We start from the raw sequence: 22,235 nt of genomic DNA on the forward strand, positions 1-22,235 counted from the left end.
TTACTGAATATCAGGTTTGCTTTAATCACATGTAGGCAGATCTCCACATATTTCCCTCCATATGAGGCAGTGTTCCAGTCTGGCAGATAATCGGAGGGTGTTTTGTTTGTAGACTCTTCTAGTGAAGCACCAGCCTTGTCAATGTGTCAGCCAGCATTCGGTGCGCTGCCTTTCACACTGAATTTGACACATAGTCCTTTGGTGGCAGCAATGAGCATTTTGTCATCTCCTCTTGAGTGCCAAGTCGATGTCCATTTACACCCCAGCTACTAATTTAATTACAGTAGCAGAAGAAATGGGTTGATTCAATTAATTTCAATTTGTCCTGATTGGACAAGTCAGATCAGATTTTACTCATCTCAGGTACGAGCTGCCTGTCACATTTTATCTCAGCTTGCCTCATTTGAAGCAAGATAAGCAGGTCATGATATGATAACTGAAAATTTATGGCTGAGTTCATGGATGTCTGATGTAAAAAGAGGTCACCGTTCACACGGATTTAAATGCCTCCTAATCTCTGACTCTCTAATGTGAGAGTAAAACACTCCACTTTCAGTGCAGGATCACAGCCACTTGCCACTTAGTATGCATGATGTCCACAATTATGTATCAAATTGTGTGTGTGTGTGTGTGTGTGTGTGTGTTTTACATATCCAACTAATGGATGCGTATTGCAGAGCAAAGCTAGAAAACATGTCACGAAAGAAAAAACACTCTTATATCATGCCATTCAGACAACCAGCTGCTATAGTTTTACTCAGTGTCTAATAATACGACACACACTTAGAGTGGCTCCCTCCTGAATAGTTTTACCAACACTTTACTGAAAAGACCCAACACTAAGAAGTAACCCATGCCACCAAAATCTTTATAAAACCAACACAAGTGATCCTATTTTAAATTATGCTTTCTTATAATAAGCTTAAACCCCAAAGTAGGTATAAGAATACAGAATCTTACCAACACCCTGAAATTACCTGACACCCTAACAACCCTAACAACTAACACAAGCCATCATATTCAATATAACATTTTAAAAGAATACTAAACAGCATAAAGTTCAATAAAAGAGTATAATAAATAATTATAAGAATATTACAATGATAAATTAGCACAGAATAAAATAGATGTGATCATCTCAAACTCACTAACAAGTACCACTGACACAATGTAAGTCTCTATAGGAATATTGTATAACTATTAAGGTGATGCTTAAGAAATAGAAGTCACTAAAAGCCAATTAATTTGGCCTATTAATCACAATTGAAGTAATGGAATTTTACAGTGAAACCATAGAAAATATCAACTTCCCTAAATGTCATATTGATTACCACAGACACAGTATGTGAGTATTATAAAGTCACAAGAGATAAAGGAATGCCAGTAAGTACTACTAAGGTATCTATAACCCAGTAATGAGTTGCAATCTAGCAGGAATATTGTAGTTTCTTGTCTTCAGGGATACAGTTATTACGATCATCCAATAGCAGCAAAAAGTTACATCTCGTCTCTGATTGGTGCAGATAGAAGCCTCAGCAGTATGCCATAGGCTGCCATATGCTGCTACAGTAGCCTGCGGGGTGTGTAAATGCGTCTTGGCACTAGTTGCTGCGGCGCAAAGACGTCTGATTGGACACTGACGCAAGGGACGCTGTTTTTCAGACTTCACTACTTCAGCGGTCTAATCACATGCTTTACAATCTAAACAACGTAGGCTATAACGTGTCATGTTCTCAGATCCTCCTATTTAAAGATATCGAATGGATAACTTTAAGGCTGACACACTCCTCTGATTGTAGAATGACGCACAAAAAAAAAGAATACATTTAAACTGCGAGCGCCATTTCGCCTACCTCTTACTGTCTCCCTCACGGTCCGGCCTCCCTCCGCGGTATCCGCAGTGAAAGACAGATAACCTGCAGACTGCAGAGTGAGAGAGAAAAGGAGAGGAGTTCTTCCAGAAGTCAGCCGATGCAGTTTATGATGCAGAGAGGGCCAGTATAGAAGCCGAGTAGGCTAGCCTTTTTCTTACCTTGCGACACAGAGCCAGAGGGGGTGCACTGGGTAAAAATGGTTGTTTGGGTGATTACACGTTTCTCCTCCGCCTCCAACACCCCCACCCCACCCCAGTCAATTAAAGAGCTATTTTTTTGGTGTTATATGGCAACTAGCTTTTCCACATTCATAGTCAATTGAATAGTTCCATGGGGGGGTAGACCTTTTTTTCACTCAATCCTGCACTGTCATCAGTTATGGAAAAGTATGTGACTGGCATGGAGGCAGGATTGCAGTTTATGTGGAGCCTAAAATCAGACAGGAACCCTTTCTGTCAATCATAAATTTCGATATTAATTAATTATTTTCCCACAAGTCCAAGCTGTGGGATCCAGTGGCAAGATCCCACTGGATCTTTCTCCCTCCTTCCCTCCCTCTCTCTGTATGTGTGTGTGTGTGTGTCGGTGTGTGTAGTCCATACCGGATTAAATGGCACCTTGCCTCGTTTCCCCTTCTCCTTTCATCATCAGCAAAATAAAGATTAGGCCTACAGAATAGATTGTAAAGGCTCGCCTTTAGAGGCGCAGGGCAGGGATCTTCATTCCTCCGCCTTTGTGATGATATTGATGATGATGATGGCCAAGTGGACAGTTTGATTTTTGTGTGGCGAGCTAGTTATAAAGAATCAATATTATATCAAGGGGTAACTTTGGTGATAAAGGACTTCAGCCACTCTGGCTATTCATCATAAGTCTGTAGCAAGCAGATAGGTCAAAAGAAATTATATTGCTCTAAAGAGTGTGTCTCCTTATCTCTCAGTACCAGGGGAGTGGAGGACACGCCGATCGATACAGTAGCTGCCGTATACTCCTTGCAATTATCAATAGCTGATTTTGTCTTCCTGGGGCTGCATCTATTAATACCAGATAATAACAGCCTTTTGGACATAACTTCTAAGGGGATGATGGAAGTAGAAGGAGAGGAAGAAGAAAAAAAGAAAGTTTGTTCACAGGACGACCTTGTCAACAGATTTGTCTCTCATATGAGGTGGACACAGGGGAATAGACAACTCAAACAGACACGAGGGAGATGGAGGGGGAGGGGGAAGCTCTAACTGAGCCCCCAACACACTGAAAAAAAAAGCTCAGGTTCCATCGTTACAGTAAAATGGTTTCTAATTTCTTTAGAAATTCACGTTTTATGTGTTGGAACAACAACAAAAAATACGATAACCACTGCATACTATTTTCAGAATTATTTTTAATAACTTATAATATTAAAGCACACAAGTGTTTAATTTAAATAGACATATCTTGTGCCAAATTTTGAAGTTTGTAATACGAAAAAATAAGTGGATAGAATAACTTAACGTTGTTCATAAATCATGTTAATGAATAAAAATGATGCACGTTTCTCTCCGCTTATTTACATGCCGGCCTCGCACATCTTAATCCTTTCAATCCTTTTCCCATTAATGTGACCCCATGCTTCCAGAGATTTTAATGCAAATAGAAATGAGCAAAGTAAAGGGTTAATGTGTTTATTCAGTGCCACAATGAGCTGGCATTAATGCACAACATCGTTTCTCTTAAAACCTCTTTTAATTTTAAGCATGTGTGAGAAGAGAGAGGAAAAAAACGATCTTACGAAGCAATAAAATGTATATCATAATCTGCTTATATTATGCTTTAAATAGTCCATACAGTCTTACAGGACGCTATAAAATAATCTTTTTTTCTTACAGTGAATCACTAGGATATGATTACTGTCAGCATAAGACAAACTACATTTCCAGTGGTTGCCACCGTGCTTAAAATGTTTATAAACTAGAAATCAGGCAACATATAGGTAGGAAGTTGTGATGGAAAGCCTACCGTGGAATCACAAAATCGCCGCTCTCATAAGAAAATAATACTCTGCGAAGTGAATATGACAGGCTATCCCTTACAGGCGGCTGCTGGTAAGAGCTGTGAGATATTATATGATGGGAGGTCAAATCTGGGTGTTCACACTGGAGTCTGAGGACTATCCATTGAACAGTAACGTGGTGGTACATCCTAGTGGTGGCTGAAAGCAATGGGCTGAACCTCTGCTTTGGGGTTAACTCTCACACACAGCGCAGTCCCCCACACATACGGAGCCATGCCCAACACCGAGAGACCGAGAGCGCTAGTGGGCTGCCAGAAGATAACTTCAAAGTTGGCTTTGATATGAGCCCGCAAGCCGACCAAAGGGAAGACACTGACTGACGCTTTCATTTTGAAAACAAGCGGTGTTTGTCCACCAAATATCCAGAAAAGCCACTTTTGGAGAGCGCACCGAGGCGAAGGCGCAACCGGGAGCTTAAGGCGAGAGGGAACTTCATCGCGATCAGAAACATTGAAGCGACTCGTCTTTTGTGGGACAAATGAGTTTTTGATCACATTGACATTGGTGGTGTAACTGAGAGGAGGACTGTTGCTTATCGTGGCACCGCTTTCTCGGATGACGCGCGTCAAAGTTTGGAGAGCGGAGCTGCGCCATTAGAAAAAAAAACAAACCCCGGTAACAATTTATTGCTTTTATCAGGAACTTTAGTCCTGTCCGCTTTCCGGTTATCGATGTCCATGTACCAAGTCAACCAGCAGCTACTTTACAGGAAAGATGTCCAACAAGAGAAAACTATGAAGTCCTGAAACATCTCAGAGACTGTAAACATCGCTTCATTTGAGTCCTGTGTTCAGCCTCGGCACACACAAAAAAAAAGTTACCGAGAGAGAGAAAGTGCGAGCACTGAGCCAAGCTCTCGAGATAGACTTTATGAAAAGACGCTTTCTGAAGTTCTGAGGTAAAAGTGGGATCATAAAGGTCAGAGTGATGAAGATGAGAGATACTTGGAGAAGAAACGCGGCGGTGATTCCTCAGCACTTGTGAGCCAGTGCGCTTCGTTGAAGGAGGGGGGGAAAGAGCCCGACGTTCCCTGTTGAAGACTCCCCCGTGAGCTGGGCATAACAAGAGATTTGGTGTGTTGTGTTGTGTTGTTGGGGGAGGTTGGATAGTAAAGAGAAAAGAGACGGATAAAGTCTGAGAGTGAAGCGGCTAATTGCTTAGTCCGTCCCTCATTACCATATCCAATGCGCGTCCGCTGGACTCCAGCCAATCCTCCCCACCTTCACACGGTGCCATTAATCGCGAGGCATTATTCACTATCATAATTATTATACCGACATGCGCAATCCAACGCCCAGCAACAGCAGCGGCAGCAGCACCGGCTAATTTCAGATTTTTTTTTCTTCTCCCCTCTCCACTACCAGACTATTTGCGAACTTTTTGTGTGTCGATTCATTCGCTCTTCGCTGATGTATCTGCAAAACGCAGAGACATCTCGGAGCGCAAAAGCAGAAGCATCGCCAGCACTGACGCCAGCAGCATGTCCCGACGCAAGCAAGCCAAGCCGCAGCACCTCAAGTCGGACGAGGATCCCGCACTAGCCGGGGTGGTTTCCGAGCACGGTGAGTGGATTTCATCCGCTGAGGTCCCTTATCCAGGTCTTCTTTCAAACAGACAACTTACTTCCCCTCCACAGCTCTGCTCTACACTATTGTCGTTTCTTCACTTCACTCTGTTTTAACTCGTTTCTTTAAGTTTGACCTTAAATGTTTGGATTATCGTGGGGTTTCCGATAAGATCACTTTCTTAATAATTTGTAATAAATCCATTATGTTACAGCTATTAAGTCAAAAGCCTCTCCGCAATCGACAGGGAAGTGTAGGCTTCGATTCTCGTTGAAGAAGTTGTGTGTTTGTTTTATTCCCAAACATCAGTTTAACCTGCATCTCACCCAGGATGCACCACGTTATCGGCTGTTAGCTGACGACTTTTAAGATGAATGTAAATGCATATATTCATTTACAACAGCTTACACTTAAACCATTTATATTATGTGCTGGAGGCCTTTTTGCGAGACCTGTTTCAAAATAGAGTTGATTTAATAATTTCCCACATGTCAAATATCGGAGCTGTTTTCTTAAATGCGTCTTTGAAATCTTACACAGTTGATTTTGTACGTGCATGCGCGCACACTCAAATATGCTACATGCACAAACGTGCATACACACACCATTTGAGAAGTTGAAAAATATTTGACATTCTCTCTTAGAGCTGCAATTCTTAATTATAGTAGAAGTAAATCGTGCAACTGATGTATATTTTTCATTATAAAAAAGATTTAAAAAACGTTAAATTTCATTTTTTATTTTGCATTAGTGTCTTTTGTCCCTCAGCGCCTGTCTGGCTCACCGAGGAGCAAAATGCGGATTCTGTTGCAGGTCGAAGCCTTGTTTTGTTATGGAAATGTTTTTGTTTACCCCCCTCACATAAATTTAGCACACTTGATTTGTTCCCTTTTGCTCACAATGTCGACAAGATCGGTTGACAGAGCGCGTCCTCGCCATGTGGGAAAAAAGAGGCTCATTCATGTTTCCTTCTGTTATACGATCATTATAAAGCTAAAGTCACATCTAAAGCAAGGCGTAACACTGTAGGAATTATAGGAACACCATGACAACTGTAGGGATATTCTTCTTCGTACATGAGAGTACAAAATTCCTATTGCACATGATTGTTTTACATTTTAAGTCTTTTAAATTGTAGTATTTTAATTGCTGTTTTTATAATGACTGTTGCAATTAATGTCGAAGAAAATCATACTTCACCCATGAGGAATGAGATCAATTAATTTAGTAATTTTATATAACTTGAACAAACACTCTTTACCAATAACAATGCAGTTTTTTACCGTTAAAAATCACCCCTTTTCTTGGTTTTTGCTGTATTTCTTTTTGGGTATCCATAAAGCTGGGTGCTCCCAGCAAATCACTGCTATTATTTTTACCTCACTGTCTAGGCTCATGTTGGCCAACACACACACCCAGTCACACACACACACACACACACACACACACACACACACACACACACACACACACTTTGCAGGGCTTCTTTACAATAGAAATGCGTGATGTAATCTCTGGGGAGCAGCTCTCTTTGCATGGGGAAATGTTGGTGTGAGGGGGGAATCACGCTGATGACTCTTGGCTCTTTTTGTCCCGTTTACGCTGTGGATTTTTGTAATTTCAGGGCAACTCACATTTTAACACAAACAATGTTTCTGTTTTAATGTTGAGATGACCCTTCACAGATTTTGGTCAGAGATACGAAACAGGTTGCTCTCCTGTAGGATCATGGAACGAAAAGTGAACTTCCTTTTCCTGTCGTAACATTTGGATGATTTACACGCAAGTAGGGTTTCATTTAAAAATGATCATTGCAATTTGTAAAACAGGAAACGGTCTAAAAGATGGATCCACCAAGAGAGGAAATAAGTGTAGAATTAGAAAAGAAATCCATACACCCTTTTCCTGTATTCGGTTCTCCTTTTTAACACACACCTTCTTAAATGGATGTGTAGCTTCAAAATAAAAATACACACACAGAGACTAAGGGTAACCTATAGTATCTATACTATTGTGCTTAGGACTGGAAGTGACCGTGGAATGTTCTTGCCTGTCCTCATTGGAGCACTATACTGGCTCGCTTGTTTTCAGGACAGACGTCGCAGTGAAACAATCCCAAGCCTTTGGCAGAGCACAGTGAGCCCATACACACTTAAATAAACCTAATAATACCATGTCTCATCCAAAGCTATACTTACAGACGAGCTACAAATGTCAGACTGTCAGTGTATCATTGCAGCATGATCAGATTCTCCGCTGCCTCTTGCCGTGGTGCAGCTTGTGACGACATTATTGATCGCTGGCCTTGACAAATCATTGCATATAATGTCGAAGGAATTCAAAAGTTCCAACTGTCAGTCGCCTCTTGATTTAGACTTAAAATCCATACATGTTGAGCTAGTGGTAAAGAGAAAGTCAAGCATTCAAGTGGCGTTCAAATTGTGCTCAAGGACACACTCTGTCTGTAGCGCATTTCATGACAATAGCCATCAAACAAGAAAATAACCACAGGATTAAGGAGCTTGGGTATAAACTTCACTGTGTGTGTTCATTTTTTTCCACATCTTCAGTTTGATCAGAACTGTTTTTGTGTGAATTTCTCTTACACTCTGCTGTCCACTGCAGCTCAGTGAGGACCTCTTTAATGTGCTGCATCCCTGAAAAGATGAAAAACTAAAATCAAGTGCCAACTAGCCCTTGTCTGGCATATCATTTCCCCCTCAGGCCTTCCGGACACTTGCCCCCCAGGGGGCATGGGGGGTGGTGTGCATGTGTTAGGATGGGGAGAGGAGGGGAGGGGTGTCTGCTTGGGAGTGCTTTTATAAAGCTTGCTGACTTAACCTTTGTCTAGCCAGGTCCTGCCGCTAGATGTCAAGCTCCTTGTATAATTAGAACATGTGTGCCATTGACCTTGGCAGCACAGCTTACTCGTGTCCTAGAAAGTGTGAACAGCGACAGGTTTTACGTCTCGCCACCGCTTCCTCTGCATCCAGTGTCTTTGAAGGTGTGCGCGTGGAATATGTGGGAGGCGGTGGTGCATATTGCATATGAACACACTTGTGCTTTCTCCCATTTAGAGGAATTTTCAAAGGTAAATTTCCCCAGCTATGGACGGAGATGGGCAGGATCAGTTTCAACCAAGAAAAGTAAAATTTCCCAACATTACTGGTTGTAAAAATCACAGACAGATTCACATTTATTCAATGTTAAAATCTTTAGTGAATTCTCAAACACAGTCACCATGTTTCAGCAGAACCCTTTCCGTTCTCTACTGCATAATGTTTGAGGCAGGAATGTACACAGTTTTGAGATGCAAAAATATAATATAGTGAGGAAATCCCGTCTGACAGTGACAACATGGTTCCCCTGCAGTGGGGCTTTGTTTTGCTTTTGTTTTATTCCCCTCTCACCATTGGGTGCAGGCCTCTGGACCACCCACATAGTTGTGCCAAAGATGTCTTCAAGAAGGCACTCTGTGTCTTAATTACTACTCAGCACTGAAAACACACATGAACAAGTAAGATCCTGATTAAGAGGAAGGACTAGACAGGAGAGAGTAGGACTATTTAACATCAGACCAAACAGCAGATTTTGGGGGATTTAAGAGAAAACTAACAAGCCATAAACTGAAAAGGTCATTTTTTGACATTAGAGGTTTTTCTTTACATACATTTGTTTGTGTTTGTTTAGGTGATTTTAGCACCGATTTGTTCAGAAAGTAGAGTCATGGACGAACAGTTTGACAGCTGAGATGTTTCGGTTTGTTAATGATGGTGCCTTGCTTTTTATGTGTACAAAGAGAAATAGTTTTCCTATTTGAAAATTAGTATTGAAGCACCTAAATTTAAAAGGAGCTGAAGCAAAGATCTTCATGTAAATAGACAGAATCTATTCAATATGTTTCTGGCCTGCTGAGGATGAGCGTCCATTAGATCCTAAAGCGTCCTCATCATCTCCAGTTCTTTTGTAAATCCACACCCAGAGACAGAGAGGCATCTTGATGGGCGACACAGTCATCTGGACAGAGTGCCGTCATTGAATACTGTATTGCAAATGCTTACACAAACAAATCGTTAATGTTTTGGCTGCTCCACATCTGCAGGCAATGACAAAGGCCTCTCTGTTAGTGCAGATATGACTGTACCACTCTGCAATAGGGCTGACCAGGCCGTTGACACACACACACACAGAGCTGTGCTGAGGACGCTCGAGCCTCTGCAGGTTCGAGGATGCATGAGATCATTCGAGGGGATGCTTTATGTGTTTATGGCCACAACCACATTAATGTCCAGGAATGGTGCAATAGCAGAAAAATGGAATCTTTTGAGGGATCTGTTGGTTTTAAAAAAAATAATGATAGATCAAATTTGTGTAATTAATGCAATGCTTTAAACAATGTGACAAACAGAATTTAAGAAATCGGGAATTAACACTTCACAAAAGTGTATAATCAAAGTAAAATCAGATTTCACTTTGTGCGTGTCCTGAATGATCTTGTGCAGACGGTTAAATTACCAAATTAAAATGCAGCAACATGCACATAATACAGTCAAAATATCAGTCAAAATAGCTGTCAGTCAAATCAACTTAAATATAAAATAATTTTAAAATCCAATAAATAAATAATTAATTTCTTAGAGGATAGAGTGGTGGATTTGGTATCAAAGAATACAATGGAAACATTTAATTGGCACAAGAATTCCAACATTGTTGAATCCAGCAGGCCTCTTTTTTTGCCCTCCCTTCCTAACTTGGGCAAGACCTACAGTGATGCATCTCTCTGTAAGGGCCTTAAGCTATCCTCAGATGTTTGAGAAGAATGCATTTTCAATCTAGTAAGGCTGCAAGTGCAGGCACTTTTTGTAGATTAGTGTTCTTACTATCTGTAATAATGTAAATGAAATAAAAAAAAATCACAATTTGATAAAGAGGCTTTAAAATGAAAATGTATGTTTAAATGTAGAATACAATGCACTTTAAAATGACCCCTTTTTAGATGAGATACCAATGACTTTACCTTAACATAGAGTAAATTACCGGTGCCATTGTCTCTGTGTGTATTCATTAAGTGAATCTGGAAATTGTTAAGAATGGAAGAATTTGTAATTGCTCAATGCTCGGCTCTGTGGCTTTCACAGAATCAGTGGAAAGCATGAATACCTCATCTGATATAATATGTCAGATTAGCGGTTTCAATTAGCATGCCAAAGATTGCTGAGCAAGATAGCGGACACACAGATTCAATGTCTACAATCCCCCTATTGACTGCGTTCAGCTTAATATTTGCATCTGAGTAAATGAAGACTCTTAAAGGAATGAAAACAGATTGGATTTTTTTTCATCCTTTCCTTTCTCATGCTATAGGAAAATCAATACCCCCCCCCCCCCCACCACCCCTCACCCCCACCCTCACACACACACACACACACACACACACACACACACTTTTTCACTGTCTTGCAAACACATAACAACCACAAAATGTCGCTTTCACACAGCTGCACAACATGCTGGCACCCCACTGTTTCAGGGTGATTGTGAATGCAAATGGAATTACTTTAAGATCATGAGCATGTGCAATGTTAAAATATTTTCAATAAAAGCATAAAAATAATCAAGTGGCACACCGGTGTGGCCTGTATTATAATATTGTGTAATTATAGCGATGTTCAAACTGTCAGAAACCACAGCAAAATTCCACATCTGAATAATCATTGAATGCTTCCTTAAATCTTTTTTAAAGTGCCAGTGTGCGCATTTTTGAAGTGTTTTAAGCTATTAAGGGTGTAAAACTGAATTATGAAAAATTCTACACATTATTCCTTTCATCGTGCTTTCAATGAATGTTGCAGCAAAACTGAAAAGTGGGAAGGACATTTTCAAAGAAAAACAGGAATTTCAAAATTAAATTAACAAAATGCAAAAAATAACAAATTCTTTATTTTTAGTTCAGAAAAATATAGCTCTTCACAGGGTAATTTGAGTAGGCCTGTGCAAGCACACTTATACACACTCTAGTTAGGTATTCTCCAGTGGCAGCAAAGCATGTGTATGTATGCATACGTAGCATTTTTTTAGGTGTTTATCTCTCTCTCTCTCTCTATATATATATATATATATATATATACACATCATTTGTGTGTATTCTTTGTCTGTCTGCTTATGTGTTTGAAAAAAAGTGTCAGTGTGTGTGAGGTCACAGGTATACAAAGGCCCCCACTTGTAATTGCATGAATGAATAAAAGAGATTGACAGTAATACCATTCTAATAACTAATCAGCTCAACACAATGCCTACTCATTTGCGTTGACCTTTCAACCCTCAATTATGGAAATTAGTTCTGCAGTCCGCTGCTGGGCTAAGGAGATTTTTAGCCTGCTGTCACGTGTCACTGACGTTTCCAGTCACTTGCTCCTTTTCACGTGCTGATTTTTGTTTAGAATTTGAGCCGTTTTAGTGATCGTATATAAAAGAAATTAAGAAAATCATCCATTATTTTTTAGTTTTAATGGAATTTTTTATACTGAGTTTACTGACTTTTCACTGGAAAATCAAGAAGGGAGGTGACAGTGATATTGTAAAGTAGAAATAATCAACAACCAAAAATGAAAATGTGCAGGATTTTGTATTTTCTTTCCCTCCCTGATTTAACCTAGCAACATACATGATCAAATAAAATAATATCTTGTTTTGTCAGTCCTGCCACCAGAGAGAGATGAGAACACGGAGCCTGTCCAAAGCTTTTCTGTTGATAATTAATTAAGCTACAGACACCAGACCTTGATAGCTCATGCTCCCTTTGGCAAGAAATTACAGGAGGAGTGATGAATTTCTTAACTAATGAGTCACTGTAATTGGCACAAATGCTTCATGTCTGCTTCACCATGGCTCGCTCCATTTTAACCTTAGAAATGAACGCAAGCACTGTATGAATCTCATGATTACTCACTTACAAAGCATAGTAAGACCTTTAATGTTGAGTAAACATGTGCAGTATAGTTTTTAGAGGTAATGTCGCTGTCGACATCTCTTTATCTCTTCTTCATATTCATAGCTGAAGCTGGTTAAGTCTATTGGGTGAGTTGCACTCCTATGATTAGTGGAAGCAAATTTGCATAAATGTAATCAATTACTTGCTTTATTCAGCAATGTTTGTGTGTGTGTGTGTGTGTGTGTGTGTGTGTAGATATACAATCACATACATACTGTACAAATAATTCTAAACCCATTTTTTTGCTCTTCAAGTAGCTATGAGCCCCCTTTTTTAAAGAATTATTAATTCACCTAAGAACTATCGACTTAACCTTGTTTTATAGAAGCTTTTTTAGAGTGACCATCTTTTCATGTAATAAATCACCTTTATTTGCAATAATGCCTATGAAATTGTCCTAACATTTTTATAGTGTAAAGTGTACATTAAATTGTTTAATTTGTGGATAAATAGTTATATTACCAGATATATGCTGGGTCTTTGAGTGTAAACTGAACAGGGGACTCTGAAATAAAGTATGTGCAGGATGCTGTGGCGCTGATTGAGCATACATCCTATTCGTAATGAAAGGGAAATGTGTATACGACCACGAACAATGCACACACACACATAAAGTATAACTACGCTTGAACACAAAAAATAAACATACAAGGGAGGCCATTTTTACATGGTTTTGATCAGGTGTGAATTAAGTCCATGTTTAGCGTTTGCGCCGGCTTGTTTGACTCTTGATGGTTGCATGTGGAAAAGGAAGTGGCTTCCTACAACTGTGATTAAACATGTGTAACTAATCAGAGACTTTGCTGCCATGGCACTAGCATGTAATTTGTTGAATCTTATTTCAGAGAGCATGGGAGAGGGAGAGAGAGAAAGTAGCACTGGGAATTTCTTAAATGAAAGAGAATGTTTTGTATTTCAAAACATTTCAAAAAACATTTCAAAGTTGGCAATTTTAAATTATAGATATGTATATTTTGTATATTATGCATATTTTGGTTGCACACATTTTAAATTGTCCAATTTAACAGTGAATAGTGCAGGAAACGTATATGAGCTATAGATTCAACAAATCTCTGCACTTACTTTTGGCAACACAATTTTCCTGACGTCATAACAAAAGAGTATTCCAGTGTAGAGCCCCTTGCTTAGATTAAGGGCTAAAGTATTACCTTTGCAATGCTAAATGAAAAGGCCCAGGCATTTGAAATTCTGGTGGAAATGACTGGGCTTGATAGCAGAGGGGAATCCTAATGGGGCCATCAAAGTCCTGATTTGTACCCAACAGATGAGGTAGCTGTGAATTGTATGAAATATTGGAAATCAATAGGTTCTATGGAATTTCATTAAGCGGCAGTATCCACAATTGATAGGCCCTCATAATTTGATGGATTGCACAAAGAAAATTATTAGCTGGCTCTATGGAGAGGGTGTGAATGCACAAACCTGGGTCTTGAGAATTGGTGAACTAGGGCAATTTGTTCAGAGTAAAAAAAATAAAAAAGAATATTGATTTTGGTTATGTTAAAAGAGAGAAAAAAATCAAAGGTTAAATCTGTGCAGCACTGCACTGCAAAATATGTGTGGATTCTTTATTGATTATTTATTCATTAATTCTTCTTTTTTTGCTCCCTCCTCTCTCCTTTCCTACCCCCTCCACTCCCCTGACCCCCTCCTCTCCCTTTAGCCCGTGGTGAAGTGCTGGATGATGCAGACAGCGGGAATGAGAGCCGCAGCGGCAGTGAGGAGACGCATGTATGTGAGAAGTGTTGCGCTGAGTTCTTCAAGTGGTCAGACTTCTGTGAACATTTAAAGAACTGCACCAAAAACCCCCTGGTGCTCATAGTGAATGACAATGAGGAGACACCTAACCCCTCCCAAGAGTACCCTACAGAGCCCTCCCCTGTACCCAGCTGTCCTAGCGAGCAGGCTGACAGTGAGGACCCCAGGGAGGGCAACCACAGTCCTGCTGGTGAGGGGGATGACATCCCAGAGACAGCAACCTTAAATGGGGTCAATGTCCTAGAAAAGGAGGATGAGCAGATGGAGCTAGAGTTTTCTCCTGAAAAAAATATGGATTCTGAAGAGAGAGATGTGACATCCCCTGAGCCAGACGGCTCCCTACCTCAGCTAAATGATGTCGTCCCATCTACTGTTACAAGCTACACCATGCCAAGCACCAATGTTACCTTGGAGACGCTACATGGCACCCGAGTTGCGGTTGCCCAGTTTTCACAGAGTGTAAGGGCAGCAGCGGGCAGTGGTGTTTCCACCATGGCTATTCCCATGATCCTGGACCAGCTGATGGCCCTCCAGCAGCAGCAGATACACCAGCTGCAGCTCATAGAACAAATACGCAGTCAGGTTGCTCTGATGAACAGACAGTCTGCCTCACAGCCTGCTCTCAACCACCATCACAGCAATACTGCTGGAAACCAGGGGCCTGTATCCTCCTGTGTCCCCCCTGTAGCAAGTCAGCTTCAACTACACAATTTCATCACTCCCCCTGTCCATCAGCTGCCTGTTAGGTTGCCGGCCACTCTCAGTGGTCAAGGCCCTTCACCCCTGACCTCAGCAATAGAAGGGCCCCTCTCTCAAACACCACAAAGTGGCAGTCAGCAGTCTAACTCTTCAATCCCCAACACATCCTCAAATAACTCGGTGTTTACCCCACACAGTGGTACTGGATTGTCATCTCTACTTCCCTCCTGCTCATCCTCAGTCACAAACAACAACATTAGCACTAGTAGTAGCTTAACAGGAGGAGGTGGCATCAGCAGCAGCTCAGCTCTTCCCAGGAACTCCACCACCCCTCCATCACTCAGCCACAGCAGCCTCCTGAGCTCTGCCTCCAGTCTACCGCTGATACCTCACAGCTCGTCCAGCAGCGTTATCTTCCCCAACCCGCTGGCCAGCATAGCAGCCACAGCCAATGCGCTCGACCCCCTCTCTGCTCTGATGAAGCACCGCAAGGGGAAGCCCCCAAATGTGTCTGTGTTTGACACTAAGCCCAGCTCTGAGGACCCCTTCTTCAAGCATAAGTGTCGGTTCTGTGCCAAGGTGTTTGGCAGTGACAGTGCCCTACAGATCCACCTGCGTTCCCACACTGGAGAGAGGCCCTACAAATGCAACATATGTGGCAACCGTTTCTCCACCAAGGGAAATCTGAAAGTCCACTTCCAGAGGCACAAAGAGAAATACCCACACATTCAGATGAATCCCTACCCTGTGCCAGAGTACCTGGACAACGTGCCCACAAGTTCAGGCATCCCATATGGAATGTCTTTGCCCCCTGAAAAACCTGTAACCACATGGCTAGACAGCAAACCTGTCCTCCCCACAGTTCCCACCTCAGTTGGGCTCCAGCTGCCTCCCACGCTGCCGGGTATGATGGGAGGTTTTGGTGAGTCTCCAAGCCTTACTCCGCTCAACAGGTCCCCTCAGAGGCCATCTCCACCATCGAGCGAGTGTGCGTCTTTGTCCCCTAATATCGTAACTGACTCTGGCATGACCACTACTTCACCCTCCCCAAAACCCATCCTAGGGAGTGATGCACCTCCTCTCTTGAAACCTGAAGGTGTTCTCCTGCCCCCAAGCTGCTCTACTAGGCCAGGAGAGAACACCACCACCACAACTACAGTAACTCAAGTGGTCCTTTCCACTACCCTCACCTCCACCACATCGTCCAGCAGTGGCCAGGTCACTGAACCCATTACTAGCCCCAACTCTGTTTCTAACCCTGTCTCCCATCCTGTCCTTCCCATGCTCTCAGACCAATTTAAGGCCAAGTTTCCTTTTGGAGGCCTCCTAGACTCTATGCAAACCTCAGAGACATCAAAGTTGCAGCAGCTTGTCGAGAATATTGACAAGAAGATGGCTGACCCAAACCAGTGTGTCATCTGTCATCGGGTTCTGAGCTGCCAGAGTGCTCTCAAGATGCACTACCGTATCCACACTGGCGAGAGGCCTTTCAAATGCAAGATATGTGGGCGGGCATTCACCACCAAGGGAAACCTGAAAACACACTTTGGTGTCCATAGATCCAAACCCCCACTTCGGGTTCAGCACTCCTGCCCTATATGTCAGAAGAAGTTCACCAATGCCGTTGTGCTGCAGCAGCACATCCGTATGCACATGGGAGGGCAGATCCCCAACACCCCAGTCCCTGAAAGCCTGCAGGAGATGGACACTGACCTCTCCTTTGATGAGAAGAGCTTAGATGCGATGAGTAATTATGATGATGACCTTCTGGATGAAATGGAGCAGGCTATGGAAGATGAAGCTGACTTAAAAGAGGGAGAAGTGGACCCATCTAAACCTTATTCACCTGGGAGCTCCCCACCAACTTCCATCATCTCCAGCATTGCTGCAATGGAGAACCAGATGAAGATGATCGACTCAACTGCCAACATGACCCGTTCATTTGGTCAAAAGCTTATGCAGAATGGCAGCAGCTTTGGAGGAGAGACTGATTACTTTGCCACTGATTCCCTGTCTGCAGTGGGGGATGTTGAAGGTCAAAGCTTGGGGAGCCCTGCTTTATCTGAGTCTTCTGGCTCTATGCAGCATTTGTCCCCAGCTCACAGTCATTCTGAGAGCCAGCGATCCAAGTCCCCAGCTACACTGAACAATAATAACAACAGCAGTGCCATGACAGCAGAGGAGGGCCAGGAGAACAATACAGCTGGCTTGGCAACAGTGAAGTCGGAAAAATCAGAGACCCCATCTCCGCTTTCTGCAACTGAAGGCACCGGGGCCCTTGACCTGACTGCCAGTCAACCTGGCAGGCACTTTATCAAGGAGGAGAGCCACTTCAACATGCTGTTTCTTAACAGAGATCGAGGTGTGTATGTGCAAAATCAACTGAAACTGCATGCATTATGTAAAGTGAATTAAATATCTATATAGATTTAATGTGCAGTTATTACTAAAAGTAATGTACTCATAATGACAATATCTACTCAATACAATGATATATATTGATATATATGAGGAAAATATGCTATGATAAGATAGTCAGAGACAGAGCAAATATAGTTGAAAATATATGTATCACACATTTTCTGAATTAATAAATGAACAAGTCTTAGAACAAATTAATGCAGTAGGGCCTCAGCAGGGACATGTAATTTGTAATTTCAAGTTTTAATGTTTCAGCATTCTAATATTAATTTGACCTTTTCTTTTTTAGGGCTGAGCACTCCTAATTTGGCCAGCACTGCATCAAATATGATCAAAATGGAAATGAATGGACATGGCAAGTCAGTGTCCCTGAGTGACAACTCTCACCATCATATGGGCATCCAGGTTCCTGCTGCAGCGCCCCAGACGAACATAAGCCCCAGCATCAACCCCATGTTGGCTCCCCCGCCTCCAAGACGCACTCCTAAGCAGCACAACTGCCACTCGTGTGGGAAGAATTTTTCCTCAGCCAGTGCTCTGCAAATCCATGAGCGCACACACACTGGGGAAAAACCTTTCGCCTGCTCTATTTGTGGAAGGGCTTTCACCACAAAGGGCAATCTGAAGGTATGAACCAGTTTAATACAGCATCAATGCAGATAAAGCAGAAATTTTAGATTCTTACCACCAGCATACATTTGAAATCATAGTCATAGATTTAAACATCTCAGCAGAGGCTGAAATGTAGCTGCTACCTTAATAGTTTTGTGATAACTGTGCATTTTATATCAATTTCCAACTGTTTCCAAAAGCGCTCTATTATAAATTTGTTATGTACCACAAAAATGTATGCTTGTTTGTTTCTACATTTGAAATGTTTTCCCTTCCATCCATCCATAAAATGTTTGTTTGTATGTAGTATTTGCCTTGGATGTAGGATTTGTGACTTACGATGACACACTCATGATGTTTTATTTTGTTGCTAATTTTAGGTTCACATGGGAACACACATGTGGAACAATGCTCCAGCCCGAAGGGGTCGGCGACTGTCTGTGGAGAATCCCATGGCCCTGCTGGGCGGGGATGCCATGAAGTTCAGTGAGATGTTCCAGAAAGATCTGGCAGCTCGGGCCATGAACGTTGACCCAGGCTTCTGGAACCAGTACGCAGCCGCCATCACGAACGGGCTGGCCATGAAGAACAATGAGATCTCTGTGATCCAGAACGGAGGCATCACCCAGCTGCCCGTCAGCCTTGGTGGTGCAGGAATCACTTCATTGGGTGCCATGCCGGGAGGAATGGACCGTGTTCACACCGGCAGCAGCCCTCCAATGATGGCTATGGAGAAGGCTGGTCTGGATGTCGGGGCCAGCCGCCCCTTCTCCAGATTTATGGAGGAGAACAAAGAGATTGGGATCAATTAAAAGACTTTTCTGAATTATTCCAAGGTAGGCATTTGGCAAAGACTAAGAGTCTAACAAGAAGGAAAGAAACTGCTGATCCAGTCTGAACCCATGCGTACTATATTATGTACAGATTCAATATTTTTAGTTTGGTTTTGGAAATATAGTATTTAGTATTGATTAGAGGTCTTTGCCATTCACCCATTCCCTCCTCACTTGATATTTCGCTGATACGAAGAATACTTTGTCTCTTGTTTGAGAATATGTTGTCTTGCAAGATTTGCATGGTACTTATTGGTTTTTATCAGTATGTTTTACTGCTTTTATGAATTCCTTTGAAAACCAGGATCCTGCCTCATTTATGATGGGCAAGCATTGTATCTGGACAAGACTAAAACAGAAAAGAAAAGTGATTTGTTTAAAGACTTTTGTCTGGCAACCTTGTTTATGATTGCTCTTTTAAATATGAAAGGGCCATGGATAGACTGAAGAAAAGACTGAAGTATAGTGTTTCTGTGCTCGCCTGATATTTTTTTTCTCATGAACTAGAAAACTTGAAAAAAATAATGTTTGAACTATTTTAATCTTTACATTTAGTCTCCCAGCATTGTCTTATAATATTGTCCTGTGTCTTTAGTATTTATGATATTGACAAAAAAGCGGGTATACAAAAATATATTTAATGGCCCAAGCATTTTATTGATCCGTTTTTTTTCTAAACTGCAGGCTTCACTGATGAATATCTCTTTCAATAAATACAATATGTCGATTGAGTTGAACAACAGAGAAAATGGTAGGTTTTATTTGGATATCTGTTGAGACTATGTGTATCACGTTACGCGGTAAAGAGGCAAGAGATATCCGAAGCTGCTATGACCACAACCCTGCTTTTAACCTTTGTAAAAAGAAAAAAAAAGTGATCCTTTTGAAGAAATATCTATGTATAGAGATACCGACAAATCTAAAACAGGTATGCATATTTTATATCACATAAAAATAGACATCATGAGTTGAGAGTATTTGTCATGTTTGTGAATGCACTTTTTAAAAACAAGACGTTTTGTCTGTGAGTTACCGTTAACCTTTTGACTGAGCTATCTATCACATGCTGTTTTCATTGTTTTCAGCGTACCACCTCTACAATTTGCAGAGTCGGTTCTCTGTTGTTGCATCTGTGCTACTTGTCAGAGTGCAAACTCATCACTCAATCAAAACCTTCTTAAATAAAAAAAGAGAACAGGTGTGTTTGAATGGTTTCCTTATCTGCATCATGTCTTCTCTTTTTATGTCACCCTTTTATTTCCATTAATTATAATTGAAATAGACAGACACATATGATAAACTCAATGACAAGATCTCGTTATTACCTTTATTATTATTATTGTTATTTAAATTTCTCTAAATCTTTTATTTTCATTTCTTCATACTATTATTCAATGTTTTAGAGCTGAAAAGATTAAAGCGGAAGAAAAGGTCCGGGTGGGGGGGGGTTAAATCGTGTTTTCATGTAAATCATTTAAAAATCATTCCTATTTTAATTGATTATGGCCCGCTTATTTTATAAAGAAATTTTCTCTTTTTGGACACATTGTTTTTTTAAACACAGTTTCAAGATTTTTTGGTGGCTTGGGAAAAACTTTCCCCTTAAAAAGACCCATCACAAATCATTTTATTTTCTGCCTTCCTTAAATCTTTTTTATTGTTGTTACTTTAAATTGGGTTTTTTTTAAAATTTGGGTAAAAAAATTATTGTTGTATAACTCGTATTTACTTTGGGGTTATTACTCTATGTGTGTGTGTGTGTGTGTGTGTGTGTGTGTGTGTGTGTTCTCCTGGATAGTCTATACATTAGTAAAAAAAAAATCATCCCCCTTACATCCTGGAAATCCACTGTACATGTAATTAAACATATACAAAAGTACTGCAAGATTTCTAACCATTTTGTAATGAATGTACAAAATCCAGTATTATGAAAAATAATTGTTTTCCTGAAATACACTGATGAGGTTATTCCAGGTCAGATCTATTATCCCTAATGGATTGTGTTTATTAAATCTATAACAGTCATAAAAACTAAAATTTACTTCCTTGTATTTTGTATATTTGGTGTATGGAGAATCATAATCTCGATCATGATTTTCACATCATAATACTACAAATAACGAATGACTACATGGCAAGAATTAATGTTCCACTGAGCTGTGTTGTAAATTTCATGATGAAACATGAGAAAACCATAATAACTTTAAACTTGCCATGGTTGTTGTGTAATAGAATAGTAAGAAATCACATGTTAATATGTGAGACAATCTGCGTTTGTGTGCCAGACAGTGCTGTGTCTGGGTAGTGGCGTATGCTGTGTGGGATTCAGTGAAATCACCATATGTGCGTGTGTGCGTGTGTGAATGGTAAACTGACGGTGGCCACCTCCCAGCATTCCACCCTCCTGGTGAGGTACACTTGACACATGGTCCGCATGTGTGCAAACACATACACACTCTCACACTCCCACACAAATACCAGTGTTCTCACTTTCTCGATCATAAAAAAAGACAAAACAGAATTACACCAAATATTCTTAGAGATGGAGAAAAAAAATCCTCCTGTGAACAATGTGCAGCCACATCAGGTGCAAGATGAAAGTTAATGCTAACTTTAATCACTGAGAACAAAAGAGTTTTTCAATGCTTATCTGTGGCAAATGGACTGGCAGATGTGATTCACTTGACTACAGCCTTGATCCTGAATTCCTCACTATATAAAGTAAGATTACCATGATGTTAAACTCATTTTCATGTCAGTCTGTAGAACATGGCAATAAATCATTCTTGGAGGCAAAAATAAAATAGTTAAAGCTACTCCAAAACAGCAAGTCTGTAGATCTGATTTCAAAATGTACTTGGTATTCACCCATCCTTCAATTTAAATTAATGCCTGCATGGTTTCTACCAGGTGTTTCTGAGCAGCTTATTTGTTCGAGCTACAGCCACTCTGGAAACTTTAAAGCAGCAAAAATGTAATAATACATACAGTATTTGGAGAAAGATACGTTATCAGGGCAACAATGTACAGCATGACTCCTATTGCAAAGCCAGTAGGCCAACCGACACATTATCCACTGCAGCTGATTGGTCCGTCAAAGTTCAGCTTTCACCGCTGATCCATAAATGTTTATTTTTGTGTTATTTTTCTCTTGACTCTCACACACATATTACTTTTCATGTTGATGAATCGAAGTTAAGTCTGCCCTCGGGAGCTCTTCGGGCTGATTCGGTAGTGTGTGCTGCTGTTTGTAAGCCCATTGTTTGACATTGCACTGTCAGCTGATCACGCAGGCTTAGTCAGTGGAATTGTCAAGTAATGAAGAAATTTCATACTGGCTGTTTTTCTGTATAAAGGCACTTATTTTGCTCATATTTGAGTGGAAACTAAATACATTCCACTCGTTCTTCG

At 40.9% G+C, this 22,235-nt stretch overlaps 1 protein-coding gene and 1 long non-coding RNA gene across 4 annotated transcripts in view; one reads left to right on the forward strand and one right to left on the reverse strand.

Moving 5' to 3' along the window:
• The window catches only part of LOC122881696, an 80,612-nt gene extending 78,498 nt beyond the window's left edge, over window positions 1-2,114 (reverse strand). For all 3 annotated transcript variants that reach the window (XR_006379206.1, XR_006379205.1, XR_006379204.1), the window contains exons 1-2: window positions 2,033-2,114; window positions 1,854-1,923 (exon numbers count right to left, since the gene is read on the reverse strand). This is a non-coding gene — a long non-coding RNA (uncharacterized LOC122881696). The remainder of the gene's footprint in view (window positions 1-1,853; window positions 1,924-2,032) is intronic.
• A 1,220-nt stretch (window positions 2,115-3,334) lies between these two features.
• Window positions 3,335-20,023, forward strand: sall3a (spalt-like transcription factor 3a). Its single transcript, XM_044208204.1, has 4 exons — window positions 3,335-5,486; window positions 14,165-17,320; window positions 17,669-18,006; window positions 18,372-20,023. The coding sequence occupies exons 1-4, from the start codon at window positions 5,405-5,407 to the stop codon at window positions 18,801-18,803; spliced, it is 4,008 nt and encodes a 1,335-aa protein (XP_044064139.1). The 5' UTR covers window positions 3,335-5,404; the 3' UTR covers window positions 18,804-20,023.
• Window positions 20,024-22,235: the final 2,212 nt, after the last annotated feature.

The sequence above is a fragment of the Siniperca chuatsi genome, linkage group LG9 (assembly GCF_020085105.1).
Source record: "Siniperca chuatsi isolate FFG_IHB_CAS linkage group LG9, ASM2008510v1, whole genome shotgun sequence".
In the NCBI taxonomy this organism is placed as follows: domain Eukaryota; kingdom Metazoa; phylum Chordata; class Actinopteri; order Centrarchiformes; family Sinipercidae; genus Siniperca; species Siniperca chuatsi.